General features: G+C 49.6%; 1 protein-coding gene across 5 annotated transcripts; it reads right to left on the bottom strand.

The window, feature by feature from the left end:
* Positions 1-11,299, bottom strand: KLHL33 (kelch like family member 33). 5 transcript variants are annotated; one of them, XM_066277278.1, is made up of 5 exons: positions 10,622-11,299; positions 9,475-10,236; positions 3,711-4,635; positions 3,420-3,587; positions 1-3,309 (listed from the first exon to the last, which is right to left on the bottom strand). In XM_066277278.1, the coding sequence occupies exons 1-5, from the start codon at positions 10,626-10,628 to the stop codon at positions 2,757-2,759; spliced, it is 2,415 nt and encodes an 804-aa protein (XP_066133375.1). In that variant the 5' UTR covers positions 10,629-11,299; the 3' UTR covers positions 1-2,756. The 5 variants fall into 5 exon arrangements, with proteins under 5 accessions (XP_066133375.1, XP_066133378.1, XP_066133377.1 ...); XM_066277281.1 differs by having other exon boundaries at positions 10,579-11,299; XM_066277280.1 differs by having other exon boundaries at positions 10,511-11,299.
* Positions 11,300-11,733: the final 434 nt, after the last annotated feature.

Below are 11,733 nucleotides of genomic sequence, written 5' to 3' on the forward strand. Positions count from 1 at the left end.
TTTATTTAAGTCTGTCTTTACATACAAATGATAAAAAAATAAAATGTGTTCACAGTTTACCCTAAAGACTCAATTAATTAATTAATTTCTTCTTTCTTTCTTTCTTATTTATTTATTTATTTTTTAGAGAGGGGAGGGAGAGAGAGGGGGGGGGAGGAGCAGGAAACATCCACTTGTTGTAGTAGTTACTCCTCATATGTGCCTTGACCACGCCAGCCCAGGGTTTCAAATTGGCAACCTCAACATTCCAGGTTGGCTTAATTCTTTTTTTTTTAACACTCAATGTTTAAAAATTAGTTTGTCAATTCTTTCAATTTCCTCCTTCCCTGTCTTCTTCAGTCTATCTTCTCTTTTTTTTTTTTTTTAAATTTTTTTTTATTTATTCATTGGGGGGGGGGAGCGAGAGAGAGAGAGAGAGAGAGAGAGAGAGAGAGAGAAGGGGGCGGAGCAGGAAACGTCAACTCCCACATGTGCCTCGACCAGGCGAGCCCAGGGTTTTGAACTGGCGACCTCAGCATTCCAGGTCAATGCTTTATCCACTGTGCCACCACAGGTCAGGCTTCTCTTTTGTTTTATATACTTTACTTACCCCTCCTCATTTTCAACTATGTTCCTAAACAGAAATATATCTATATATAAACATAATAAAATAATGAAATGTAATAAAAAAAATTTTCAAGTACTTCTGCAGCCAGGATGAAGAAAGGCACAAGGGAGATTCCTTCATCTCACCCTTAAGAGTGTGAGAATCTTAATAAACAATGGTAATAGAAGATTAATCTATGAAAAAAACCCAAAAACCTTGCCCTCCTTTGCCAAGCTGCTCAGAGGTCAGAAATGGAAATACCATACAGAAAAGATTTAGGGAAGTTGTGGCGGAGGGAGGGAATATACAATCATTAAGTGAAAGCCATCGTCTTCAGACAGGCTCCAGAGAAGAGTAGGCTGGTCACAGCAGCAGAATTCTCTGAAGAACCCCTGCAAAACTGCTGATTTCCCCACTTGCTTCCTTCTCTGACAGGAATGCCTTCCTCCTCTGACTGGTGAACCAGCCTTCAAGAACCAGTTCAAGCTGCATCCATCTGATGATGATGCCTTCTGTCAAAGAGGCCTCCGCTGGGCAGAGTTCACTTCTCCATCCTCTGGGCTCTCATACTGCTAAGTATGTATGAGAGGTATGAGTCAGTGTTCACACTTCTTCTATTTTTTTTTAATTTTTAATTTTTTACAGGGACAGAGAGAGTCAGAGAGAGGGATAGACAGGGACAGAGACAGGAACAGAGAGATGAGAAGCATCAATCATCAGTTTTTCGTTGCACGTGCAACACCTTAGTTGTTCATTGATTGCTTTCTCATATGTGCCTTGACTGTGGGCCTTCAGCAGACCGAGTGACCCCGTGCTCAAGCCAGCGACCTTGGGCTCAAGCTGGTGAACTTTTGCTCAAACCAGATGAGCCCGCGCTCAAGCTGGTGACCTCGGGGTCTCGAACCTCGGTCCTCTGCATCCCAGTCCGACGCTCTATAGTGTTCACACTTCTAAGTCTACTGAGAAACTTGTATTTGTTTCCAAGTCTGTCTGCTGGTCAGGAGCTCTCTGACCTTTGTATCCTTGGCGTCTCATATAGTGCTTGGCACACAGTAAGGAATTAATAACTGTAAGAGAAAAAGGAGGAGAGAAAAGAAAGAAGGGGGAAAGGAAGAGCCGGGTGGAGGAAGTGAAAGAGAAAGCATCTGATTCAAAGTTCCCTGGTCAAGGAAAAGAGAAGTGGATTTTTTTTAAAAAACAAAAAACTCTGGAGGAAAGGCACAGAAAGGAGGAAAATCTACTTTCTGGGTCTTCTCTGCCTCTCAGACTTCCCCCTAGCACTTCCTCCCAAAAACTCATACCACACCTATTCTCTTTTCACTCCTAACCTCTCAATTCACCCCAAAGGGAAGGAAAGAAGCCAGTCAGGCTTCTGACTTCTTGAACCCCACTCCCTCAAACCTCACATCATCCCCTTTCCACCATGAGCCTCTCCACTTTGCCCCTGCCCTCCTCATCTTCCCCACACGCAACACTCCTACCTTATCACCCTGGCCTCCGGGCCCTGTGCTGTACCCTCCAGATGGGAACTTCTGCCTCAGACTGAAAACCAAGAGGCTCTTGAGACAGCCTGTAGTGTCTGGGCTGAGGAAACGCTAGACTGGGCCTACAAGTTACCTGAGGAAGAATATTGTCAAGAGAGTTCAGGTGTCCCAGGGCTTGGGGAGTAGAGAGGAGCAAAGCCTGGGAAAGGGAAGGGCTTCACAATCACAGTTGTCATCGCAACTCCTCAGATTCATTCATGGATTGCCTGTCCTTGTTTTTCTCCTTACTTCATGGGCCAGAGTAATTGTTTTTCCAGCTGTTCTCTCATGGCCCCTACACCTTGGCTTCTGGAGTTTCTTGACTGTCTTCCAGCTTGGATGTACTTTCCCCACTAATAATCGTCTCAGGGTCCCTGAACCTTGTATTGTTCTTCCTGGGCCTCCTCTCCTTACCTAGGTATTCAGCAGCTCCCCTTCCTCAGCGCCCTTTCTCCAGGAACTCTGGGGCCACCTTTTCTTCCATGAAGATCATATACGTATTCAAAAGCAGTTTATGAGTTGTAAAGTACTGTACTAGAATAAAATACTCTCATGAATAAAGCCTTCTCTTTCTCCCTCCGTCATCTGTCCTTCTCTCATGATGCATCTTATCTCTTCCTCCCCCATCCACCGCTGCTGCTTCCCCCTCACCCAGCAGGTTTGGTTTGGTGCTGTGTGGGACCTGAAGCTACATGCTGCACAGTGGGCAGTGTCAGGATGCAGGCAGGCATCTCAGCCCGAGGCCTTGGAAGAGTTCCCAGGCAGAGCCATCGGCCCAGGCCCGGACAGTAAGAATGGATAAGGTGGGAAAGGGCGTAAGTAAGATGGCTATAGCCCCCCAGCACCAGGAACTCTCCCTGGAGCACAGCACCCGCAGCTCCCACGTGAGGGGAGGGCAGGGGTGCCAGGTAAGTCCAGCTATCAGTCTTCAGTTCATAGGCCTCAAAGCTCAGCAAGTCCCCAGTCTCACCTAGCCCACCTGCTACATATAATCGCCCACCCAGAGCAGCCATGACATGCCCAGCTCGAGGTACCCTCATAGGGCTCAGAAATGTCCCTGGCTTCTCAAGTTTGGGATCATAGTGCAGCAATGAGGCCAGGAATCCGTCAGTCCCATTGTAGCCACCACTCATGTACAATCGACCCTCCAAGATAGCAGCTGCGTGGGCAAAGCGTGGTGCCGGAAGTACAGGTGCTGGCCTATGGGAGAACAGAGCACATAATCAGGCAACAATCATCCTCAACTCTCCTTCTCCTCCAAGTCTCCTAGTCTCTCCCTGATGCCTAGAGACCCCCTTTTCCCTGCTCACCTCCAGACATTGAGCTGGGGGTTATAGGTCTCCACAGAGTTTAGAGCAACACCATTGGCTCGTCCACCCAAAGCATAAAGTAGTCCATCCAGTGCCACCAGAGGGAAAAAACTCCGAGCCTGGAACAAAGGTGCCATCTCCTCCCAGTCCTCTTGACTGGGGTCCCACCTGGACACAGTGTGACAAGAGATGGGAAGAGTGACTCTGGGAGTCTATGGTTGGCTGGGCCAGCGATTCCCCTCAGCTGCCCACCTTGGGGTCTGCCACTCTCAATGGGGTGGGCGTGCATACCTGAGAGTTGAAGCCAGGGTATTGGCGTGGCAGTAGTAATCCTGTCCCCCACACACGTAGAGTTCACTTCCTGTTAGGCTGGCAGCCCCGTGCAGGAAGCGCCCCGGGGCAGGCAGGGCAGGCAGCCTCCCCCACTCCACAGTTCGAACCAATCCCATTCCGCAGCGGAAAGCCCGGGCCCACCACACTCCTCGAGATGGCTGTCTTGCGGCCATGTCTGATCTGAGCCCGTCCCCTCCAATCACTACCAAAGCCTGGTCAGGCTCCCTCCGCCTCTCTCGACCGGGAATCTCAGACTCCACTATCAATTGACGCAGCAACTCTGGGGGTAAGGGCGGAGGCAACCCAACTGCCTGTACTTTCCGAAGCTCCCGGGTGGACATGCGGCCAAAGCGGACACATTGAAGAAGGGCCTTGGCCTCTGACTCCTGCGTCTCAGGGTTGGCAGCTAGCCAACATCGTGCAGCCACAAAGGCCTCAAACTCCTCCTGCATGTGTAGATCATCACTATTCAGGAGTTCAGCCAGGCAGGCAGCCGGTAAAGAAGAGAAAGTGGGGCACAAAGTCACAGCGGGCAGGTGGGTGAGGAGGTAGTGACGGGCTTTGCGCCAGAGCCTCTCCAGTCCAGGGGCTTCAGCCACGGGAAAGAGAGCCAGGCAACGGGCCGGGCTGAGGCCCCTTGCCAAGGCTCTCTGGCATAGATCCAGGCAGGAAGAGCTCTGGTACTGCAGGGCAGCCTGGGCAGCTCTCAGCAGTCCTGGCCATCTTGCCCGCACAACCCCGGAGTAGGCAAAAGAGACGAGGAGTTGCAGGTCCTGGGCAGAGATGGTGTGCAGAGACACCTCTGTGCCCTGGGATTCCTTCATCCCACTCAGTAGCATGGCCCCAAAGAACTCACTGCCACAGGCCAGGGCTGCTCGGTGCACTGCAAGAGGGAGAAGAAGCAGAGGGGTATCCAGAGTTTTGTAAACTGCTACACACTATCCCAACCTCACAGACCCAACTTTGGACCAACCACCCAAGGCCACAGGCCAAACTGTGGTGGTATGCGTCAAAATGCCATGGGGTGGTTGTTCAAATGTAGGTTTCAGGGACCCTGGAGATGCTGAGTCAGTAGGTCTGAATGGAGTTCCTTGGATTTTGTATTTTAACATTCACAAGAACTCTGCATGACTCATGTTAGTGGCATGAAGACACTTTGATAAACATTGTTTTAGTCTTTTTGATCCAGGTCAGTTAGAAAAATAGTCTTGATGGATCAAATTGAGAAGATGCTATAGACAGCATTTGCTAAAAGAGAGCACAAAATAAACTGAAAGACCAGTGTGCAACTTATATAGGTCTCTCTATACTGTGCACAGAATAATTTGTTTCCTTTACAATGTTAAGAGCCACTGACATAAGCCATTCTGTTAGTCATATTTTACTTAGAAAGTGATGTGACACTCAGGAATGGTTATGAGCCAACTTACTGGGACTGCTATCTCCTCTTGCCCAAAATTTAGTGTTTAAGATTTCCCATGTGTTCTAGCTTTCCTCTGCACACTTGACTTCCCATCTTTGTATAGTTTTTAAAATCATGAGATTTTAAACTAGAAACCTTCAAAATCATCTAGTTCAATTGCTCCCTTTTAGATAAGAAAACTGAATTCTAGAGAAAAGAAGTGATTTATTTTTATTTCCATGCAGTGGCTCTCTGGGCAGATCTTCACCACCTACTGCCACTGATGTCAGGTTGCTATGAGCATACTTGTGTATTGATTCCCTGCTTATCTACATGGCCCTCATGACACTGGAAGTGTATTAACAAATGCTGTTAAACAACTAGATCTCATCTGCTTCCTAACATAACTCAACTTGAGGTGCTTAGCATCACCTGTAGAGAATGCTGACCAAAATATTTAGCTAACAAAACTAATCAAAATTTTAGCTCTAAATTCAAGTGTACAGGAAATTGAAAAGCTAAAAGGAACAAGTTTAACAAAACTGTGAGGGAAAAATGCACACAAACCTAGAAAAGGGCCTGACCAGGCGGTGGCGCAGTGGATAGAGCATCGGACTAGGACGTGAAGGACCCAGGTTTGAGACCCCACGGTCACCAGCTTGAGCACAGGCTCATCTGGATAGAGCAAGGTGTCACTTGGTCTGCTGTAGCCCCCCCCCCTGTCAAGGCACATATGAGAAAGTAATCAATGAACAACTAAGGTGCCACAAGGAAGAATTGATGCTTCTCATCTTTCTCCATTCCTGTCTGTCTGTCCCTATCTGTCTCTCTCTCTGACTCTCTCTGTCTCTGTCACAATAAAAAAAAAGGGAAAAAAAAGAGCTTTTAAACCTAGAAAAGGGAGCATTCTGTAGGGTAACATCTTTTTTCTTCAACTAGTTAAGTCATAAAAAAGAGGGGTACGGGGAGAAAAGGACTGAACAAGAGTAAAGGAAGCTTAAGAGATGTACATCTGAGTACAGCAGTGTGCTTGATTGGCTCCTGGGGTGATCAGACAAGTTCTAAAGACATACTTTGGACAAGAAAAAAATTTCAATGTGGACTAGGTGATATTAAGGAATCACTGTCAATTCTGTTAGATTTAATAAAAATATTATGGTTGTATGAGGAAATGTTCTCTTTTAAAGAAACATACCCAGCCTGACCAGGAGGTGGCGCAGTGGATAGAGCATCAGACTGGGATGTGGAGGACCCAGGTTCGAGACCCTGAGGTCGCCAGCTTGACTGCAGACTCATATGGTTTAAGCAAAGCTCACCAGCTTGGACCCAAGGTCGCTGGCTTGAGCAAGGGGTTACTCAGTCTGCTGTAGCCCCACGGTCAAGGCACATATGAGAAAGCAATCAATGAACAACTAAGGTGTCGCAATGAAAAACTAATGATTGATGTTTCTCATCTCTCTCCATTCCTGCCTGTCTGTCCCTATCTATCCTTCTCCCTGACTCTCTGTCTCTAAAAAAAAAAAAAAAAAAAGAAACAACATACCCAAGTATTTATGAGTAAAATGTCACAGATTTATAAATGTTTAAATTTAAAATGTTAATTGTTAATTGTGAGTGATGGGTGTTTAGGTGTTTGTCTTAATATTCTTTTTACTTTGCTATGTGTTTGAAATGCTTCATAACGAAAGGGGGGAAATGCTGCTAGCAGTTCTCTTAGGCAGGCGACACATAGCCAAGCTCCCTGTGAGGCTCATGAATCTCAGGCTGCTTTGACCATGTGTGGCAACTTCACCTCTCTCAAAAGAGAGATGATATTGGTATGGTTTCAGTTGCCTTTTCAAGCAGTAGGTAGTGGCTCTGTGCTTCCCAAGTGGTAAACATCAGATACAGCTTTCAAAAGAATATATTGCTCAAGAAAATCTGCCTTCCTCAAAACAGGTAAACCATCTCATCTTCCACATCATCAATCAACCTCTAGCTCAGAGCCAGCTGTGGCTCTGAGCCACCATTGGTATTCCTCTTCTTACTCCTCATTAGTTTCTAGACTGTTAAGTGATAGGTCCCTACCATTAAGTTGGAATGTCTTTTAGGGAAATGAAAACAGTGTTTAAATTCCAAACCTTAGTGGAAATTTTATAACTATGAAGTTTAATTTAATTTAATTTAATTTTTATTTATTTATTTATTTATTTTGTATTTTTCTGAAGTTGGAAACGGGGAGGCAGTCAGACTCCCACATGCGCCCAACCGGGATCCACCCGGCATGCCCACCAGGGGGTGATGCTCCGCCCATCTGGGCCGTTGCTCTGTTGCAACGAGAGCCATTCTAGCGCCTGAGGCAGAGGCCATAGAGCCATCATCAGTGCCCGGGCCAACTTTGCTCCAATGGAGCCTTAGCTGCGGGAGGGGAAGAGAGAGACAGAGAGGAAGGAGAGGGGGAGGGGTGGAGAAGCAGATGGGCGCTTCTCCTGTGTGCCCTGGCCAGGAATCGAACCTGGGACTCCTGCATGCCAGGCCGACACTCTACCACTGAGCCAACCGGCCAGGGCCTTATTTTTATTTTTTTAGAGAGAGAGAAAGAAGGAGAATGAGAAGGATATAAGAAGAGAGATGAGAAGCATCAACTCGTAGTTGCATTACTTTAGTTGCTCATTGATTGCTTTTTCATATGTGCCTTGATGGGGCGGGGGGGGGGCTGCAGCCAAGCCAGAGACCTTGGCCTTAAGCCAGCAACCTTAAGCTTCAAGCCAGCAATCTTTGGGCTCAAAGGGCTCAAGCTCGCTAGCAACCCCATGCTCAAGCTGGTGAGCCTGCCCTCAAGCCAGATGAGCCATGCTCAAAACAGGGACTTCAGGCTTTTGAACCTGGGACTTTAGGGTCACCACTGCGTTAGGTTATAACTATAAAATTTTATATTCCTCCTCCTTCTACTCCATATAGTATTATCAGAAATGATAATAAACACATTTGAGTTCTGCTATGGTCTGAATGTTTGTGTCCCCCAAAAGATTCATATGTTGAAGCCCTAATCACCAATGTGATATTTGTAGCTGGGGCCTTTGGGAAGTATTTAGATATGAGAGTGCAACTCCTCTCTCCCTCTCCATCTCTCTCTCTCTGCCATGTGAAAATACAGTGAGAAGGTGGCTCTTTGCAAACCAGGAAAAGGGCCCTAACCAGAACCTGACCATACTAGAATCCTATTCTTGGAATTCTAGCCTCCAGAACTGTGAAAATAAATTTATGTTGTTAAGCCACTCAGTCCATGTGTTTTGTTGTTGTTGTTTTTGTTATAGTAGCACAAAATGACTGAGACAGGATGGTTTTCCTTCTGGAATCCCAGAAGCACTTTGGGTCCCAGTCATTCCTCTAATGAGCAGTAGCTATATGACTTTGGACATGTCTTGAAATCTGATTTCTTTATCAGTAAAGTATAAGAACTGAACTAGATAATCTCTAAACTAATCCCTTTTAATTTTAAATATTTATGAATATTCCAGCTTCATTTTCCAATTCCTATATGCCTTTGTCTTAACTGCAGAGGAGATAATGTTTGCGCTAATGAGAGTAAACAGGGTTAGTGATGTAGGCTTGTATCCTGGTTCTCACCAGTTAACATTTCTTAGTTTAATGTTCTTTACCTGCATCTAGGAATAATGGTGCCTACTTCACTAGTTTTCAATAAGAATTATAAGAAATGGCATATGTAACAAGTCATGGTACCCAGTACCTCATTAGTAGAATCTGAACTCAATTTACTCAACCCTCTATAGCTTTCCTGGTGATGAGCAGAGTTAATTTCAAAGTGCCAGGGCCTAGTAGCCTTAAGATTCTGGCAAAACAGTACCAGGCCTTGCTCATTAGCTGTAGGACCACGTCAACCATGTTGTCAAGTACACTTAAGTGGAAGGACATTCTGAGTTTTTCCTCCATGTTCCTCTGTCTTTTCTTGTGTTCTAAATAGAAGATGCTAAAGAGAGCCTTTGGTTAATCCCTGTTCGAGTCAATCACTTTCTGCTGTACTAATGCCATGGGCTGTACCTTAGCTCCAGCCAGCTGACTGCTAATTCCTTGTCACTGGGCCCAGAAAAAGCCACAGCGGGAGAGTCAGTTTAAATTTGTCAGCGCTCCTAGGAAAACAACTCAATTGCGCATGCCCCACACTCAGTGAATCAGGAGAGGCCACAAAGGTCCCCCAGGGATAATTTGACTGCAGCAGGGATCAAAACCGCTATGGTAGGGATCGAACCACCTGCTGCTTGCACACACCATTCCTTTAGCATTTGCACCTGCAGTAAAGAATGCCCTACAGACCCTCACCCCGCAGCCGGCAGCCGCCTGCTTCCAGCTCCAGGTCACACCCGACGCCCTGTTGGTATAAGAGCTCAATGCTGCGCAAATTCTCTCTCAACTCCTCTTCCTGGCTGGGCTGTTTTTCTTCGTCCTGGGCGCTTCCAGCCCTCTCGAATTTCCACTGGGCCGCGGCCTTCACCCGGGGCGCTCCCAGGGCCTCTGCGGCCACAAGCACATCCCCCAGCGGAGCGGGGCTCAGCACTCCCTCATAGGCAAAGGTCAGCACGGCCTCCCAGGCCCCGGGGGCCACGTCGAGGCTGAAGGGGGTTTGTGAACCAATGCCGCCCAGCAGCCTGTCTCGAAAGAGGCTGCTAACTGCGGACAAGATCACCCGATGCACCCCATACAATCGCCCCCCGACTGCCACCTCTTCATCCAGCAACAGCTTCTGCGCCCGCAGCCGCCGTGCCTCCGCGAAAAACTGGCTCGGGTGCTCCTCGCAGCACAGCGCCTCCGGCTCTGCCGCGTCTTCGTCGTCATCTTCCCCTTCCTCTGGGGACACGGCTGGAGAAGGAAGGTCCCCTGGGGCCATGGACCTGGGGCCAGGCTCTTCCAGAGGAAAAGGGGGCAAACCGGGATCGTCGTCCGGGGTCCGAGGCCAGGAGGGGTTTCTCAGGCCGGGCGAAGGCAAGTCAAGGTCGTCCTTCTGGATGGGAAGGGAGACGCGCCTCGGGTCTGAGGGGCAATGTCGGGAGTCCGAGACGCTCATGGCCCAAGCGCGCTGGCATGCTGCGGATAAGCAGAGGGCACAGAGGAGAGATCAGCGCTGAGCCCTGAGAGGCCAGAGGAGCCCCTGCCTCCAGCCTGGCGACCTGTGTCTCTACTCCACCTTCAAACCACTCAAACGGCCGCCCTCCCCTCCCCTCCCCCGCCCCGCCCCCCACCCCGTGCCCTGCGCTGCGCGCCGAGGCTCAGGCTACCGGGCAGAACCGCGCAGCCAGGAGTTCCCGCGGGCAGCGAAGAGAGCAAAAGCGGTGTCAGGATCGAGTACCCGGGACCGTACCCCGCCCTTCTCGCCCCCGTCCCGATCGTCGCCCTCCTGAGACACCAGCGTTCCGCTTGCCCTCTCACTTGCGCTTGCTCTGCTCCGGGCCCGGTGGCAAAGGGAGCTCACCCCGCATCCCCGTCAACAGCCGCACCGGCTAATTATAGCGGTCTCCAGCAGGCTTGGCCCTGGGCCCCGGTGCCCGAACTCCGACATCCAATCCCCCTGAGCCCCGTCCCGAGCTGTCCTCCCACCCCCTGCCACCTGTAGGTCATGTCCTGCTGCTGAGCGAGGCAAATTCGGATGCCAAGGAGGATGCGGGGATCGCATGGAGTGAGCCAAGACGGAAAGGCAGCCTTCATCCGACGGGGATGGAGGGGCCGGGCGAAGAGTCTGGACTGCGTAGACCCGCGGAAACGTGGGGCGAGAGGATTGAGGCGTATTTTGGGTCATTCCTGGGCTTTGATTCTTGATTTTTCTGTGCACGATAAAGCTGGGAGCCTGGAGCCACCGGTACTGATCTGAAACGCAAATGTAACCTGGCTGGGTCGGTTGAGGGTGGAGAAGGTGAAGGTGCCCGTGTCAGGGATACTACCCTAGGTGATTCCTAGCAGAGGGTTTCCTCCACTTTCTTTTTTGTTTGTTTGTTTGTATTTTTCTGAAGCTGGAAACGGGGAGAGACAGTCAGACAGACTCCCGCATGCGCCCGACCGGGATCCACCAGGCACGCCCACCAGGGGCGACGCTCTGCCCACCAGGGGGCGATGCTCTGCCCCTCCGGGGCGTCACTCTGCCGCGACCAGAGCCACTCTAGCGCCTGGGGCAGAGGCCAAGGAGCCATTCCCAGCGCCCGGGCCATCTTTGCTCCAATGGAGCCTTGGCTGCGGGAGGGGAAGAGAGAGACAGAGAGGAAGGAGGGGGGCGGTGGAGAAGCAAATGGGCGCTTCTCCTATATGCCCTGGTCGGGAATCGAACTGGGGTCCCCCACACGCCAGGCCGACGCTCTACCGCTGAGCCAACCGGCCAGGGCCTCCTCCACTTTCTGAGGAAGGGCAGGTGGTCAGAGGAGGAAACCCAATCTGTGTCTTCAGAGTATAAAGGACCCTAACTCTTACCTTAATGGTTGGGATCACAAACAGAGAGTGTGGAACTGGGGTTGATCGCTGCTGCTAGGGAGAACAGAGTCCTAGCCTGGATGGGGTAGGGACTCTCTAGAATGCTGTTTGGGGCAGGGCACCAAC

The sequence above is a fragment of the Saccopteryx bilineata genome, chromosome 4, assembly GCF_036850765.1.
Source record: "Saccopteryx bilineata isolate mSacBil1 chromosome 4, mSacBil1_pri_phased_curated, whole genome shotgun sequence".
In the NCBI taxonomy this organism is placed as follows: Eukaryota; Metazoa; Chordata; class Mammalia; order Chiroptera; family Emballonuridae; genus Saccopteryx; species Saccopteryx bilineata.

What these genes read in the sequence shown, in the direction of transcription:
- KLHL33 (XM_066277278.1), bottom strand. An exon ending in AGGCGGCTGCCGGCTGCGGG is followed by an intron (nt 4,636 to 9,474) that starts GTGAGGGTCTGT and finishes TCCCTCTTGCAG; the next exon opens with TGCACCGAGCAGCCCTGGCC. An exon ending in CCCCAGCTCAATGTCTGGAG is followed by an intron (nt 3,310 to 3,419) that starts GTGAGCAGGGAA and finishes GTTCTCCCATAG; the next exon opens with GCCAGCACCTGTACTTCCGG.